A 1,332-nucleotide genomic window follows, 5' to 3' on the forward strand; every position below is an offset into this window, starting at 1 on the left:
GGACATCAGTAGTACTGCAATTAGTACCATACAGCGATGGAAATCATGTGACTTCATTAACTAACTACATTACTGCGGAGTGGAAGCATAACTCATATACACACACATAGTCCTGCCCATTAAGAGCTTGGTCGTAACAAAGTAATTGCAACACCATTAACTTTCATTTCTTCTTTTTCATTTTCTTTTATCCACTACGTAGACATTTAAAGAGTTGCAGTATCAGTGTTTCCCTCTTTTCACTATTCATGCCCTTCACCAACAGCCATATCACAGTTAGAATAGAAATGCAGACGTAACATGTACGCCATCCTTGGCATCTTCACTATCAGTCCATATGGGTCTTCAATTGACAGGAAGGAAATAAGAAGAAGTAAAACAACAGGGTAGTACATATGTGGAATAGAGATCATTATTAAAAAGCACATGTAAACTTTACATAGCGGAAAGTGAGAAAAAGGGAAATGAAAAGACAAACCCATTAGTTTGATTCGGACTGCGTACGGAGAAGATGTAAATAAAAAGAGAATAAATAATTAATTAATAACAATATATGATATCCATTGTTCAGTTAATTATTATCTATTCATCCTCTTCAGTACAACATACAGTGAAAAGACAACACAAATGAACCACACAAATAATAATAATGACTACTACTCAAAAAACAAAGTATAGGATTGTACATGGAGAACGAGTACTATCATCTCCAACTACTTCAGAGTCCACTATGGGGTGTTGGATCGCAAACATTAAGAAAAAAAAAAAAAGCAAACAAATGTATACAGAAAAGAAACAATAGTGAATTAGAATATTATAGATTCAGTTATCTGTTAAGGGTGTCCACAACAACACTACACACCATCGCAAACTTTCTCTATTAAACCTTTACTTCTCTCAACTATTCATTGATGGATGCAGTAAAGTTGTATACCTCCTCCTCCATTACTACTACTGCCTCTGTTGGTGGTGGTTCTATTGGTAGATCCATGCAGACCTCACTGTATGGGGGACACACAATGCGGCCACTACTAAAGGCTGAAGTAACAGACGGTGAAATACTATTGCCCTCTTTACATTCATACCAATGATCATCCCCTTTATACTGTACACTCACTTTACCACTCTCACACCTCACATTTGCACAGATATCTCCAATGATTGAATGAATATCAATAGTAGACACATCACGCAGCCGCAGTGCATCTCCTTTCAGACAACGTGATGTATTACCGATACGACTGCCAGGCATGTGGGCCTCACTGCCGTTCTCACACACAGTTGCCGCAGTGGCTTTCACAACAGCACACTCCCTCTTCTCTTCACGGTGTT

General features: G+C 38.1%; 1 protein-coding gene across 1 annotated transcript; it reads right to left on the reverse strand.

Moving 5' to 3' along the window:
• Positions 1-901: 901 nt before the first annotated feature.
• TM35_000262530 (putative surface protease GP63, putative,metallopeptidase) lies at positions 902-1,330 on the reverse strand (the record flags this gene model as incomplete). The annotated part of the gene is made up of 1 exon (XM_029027990.1): positions 902-1,330. A coding segment is annotated over one exon (429 nt), but the record flags the coding sequence as incomplete, so codon positions are not given.
• Between the last annotated feature and the right edge of the window lie 2 nt (positions 1,331-1,332).

The sequence above is a fragment of the Trypanosoma theileri genome (assembly GCF_002087225.1).
Source record: "Trypanosoma theileri isolate Edinburgh chromosome Unknown TM35_Tth_26_V1, whole genome shotgun sequence".
NCBI lineage: Eukaryota > Euglenozoa > Kinetoplastea > Trypanosomatida > Trypanosomatidae > Trypanosoma > Trypanosoma theileri.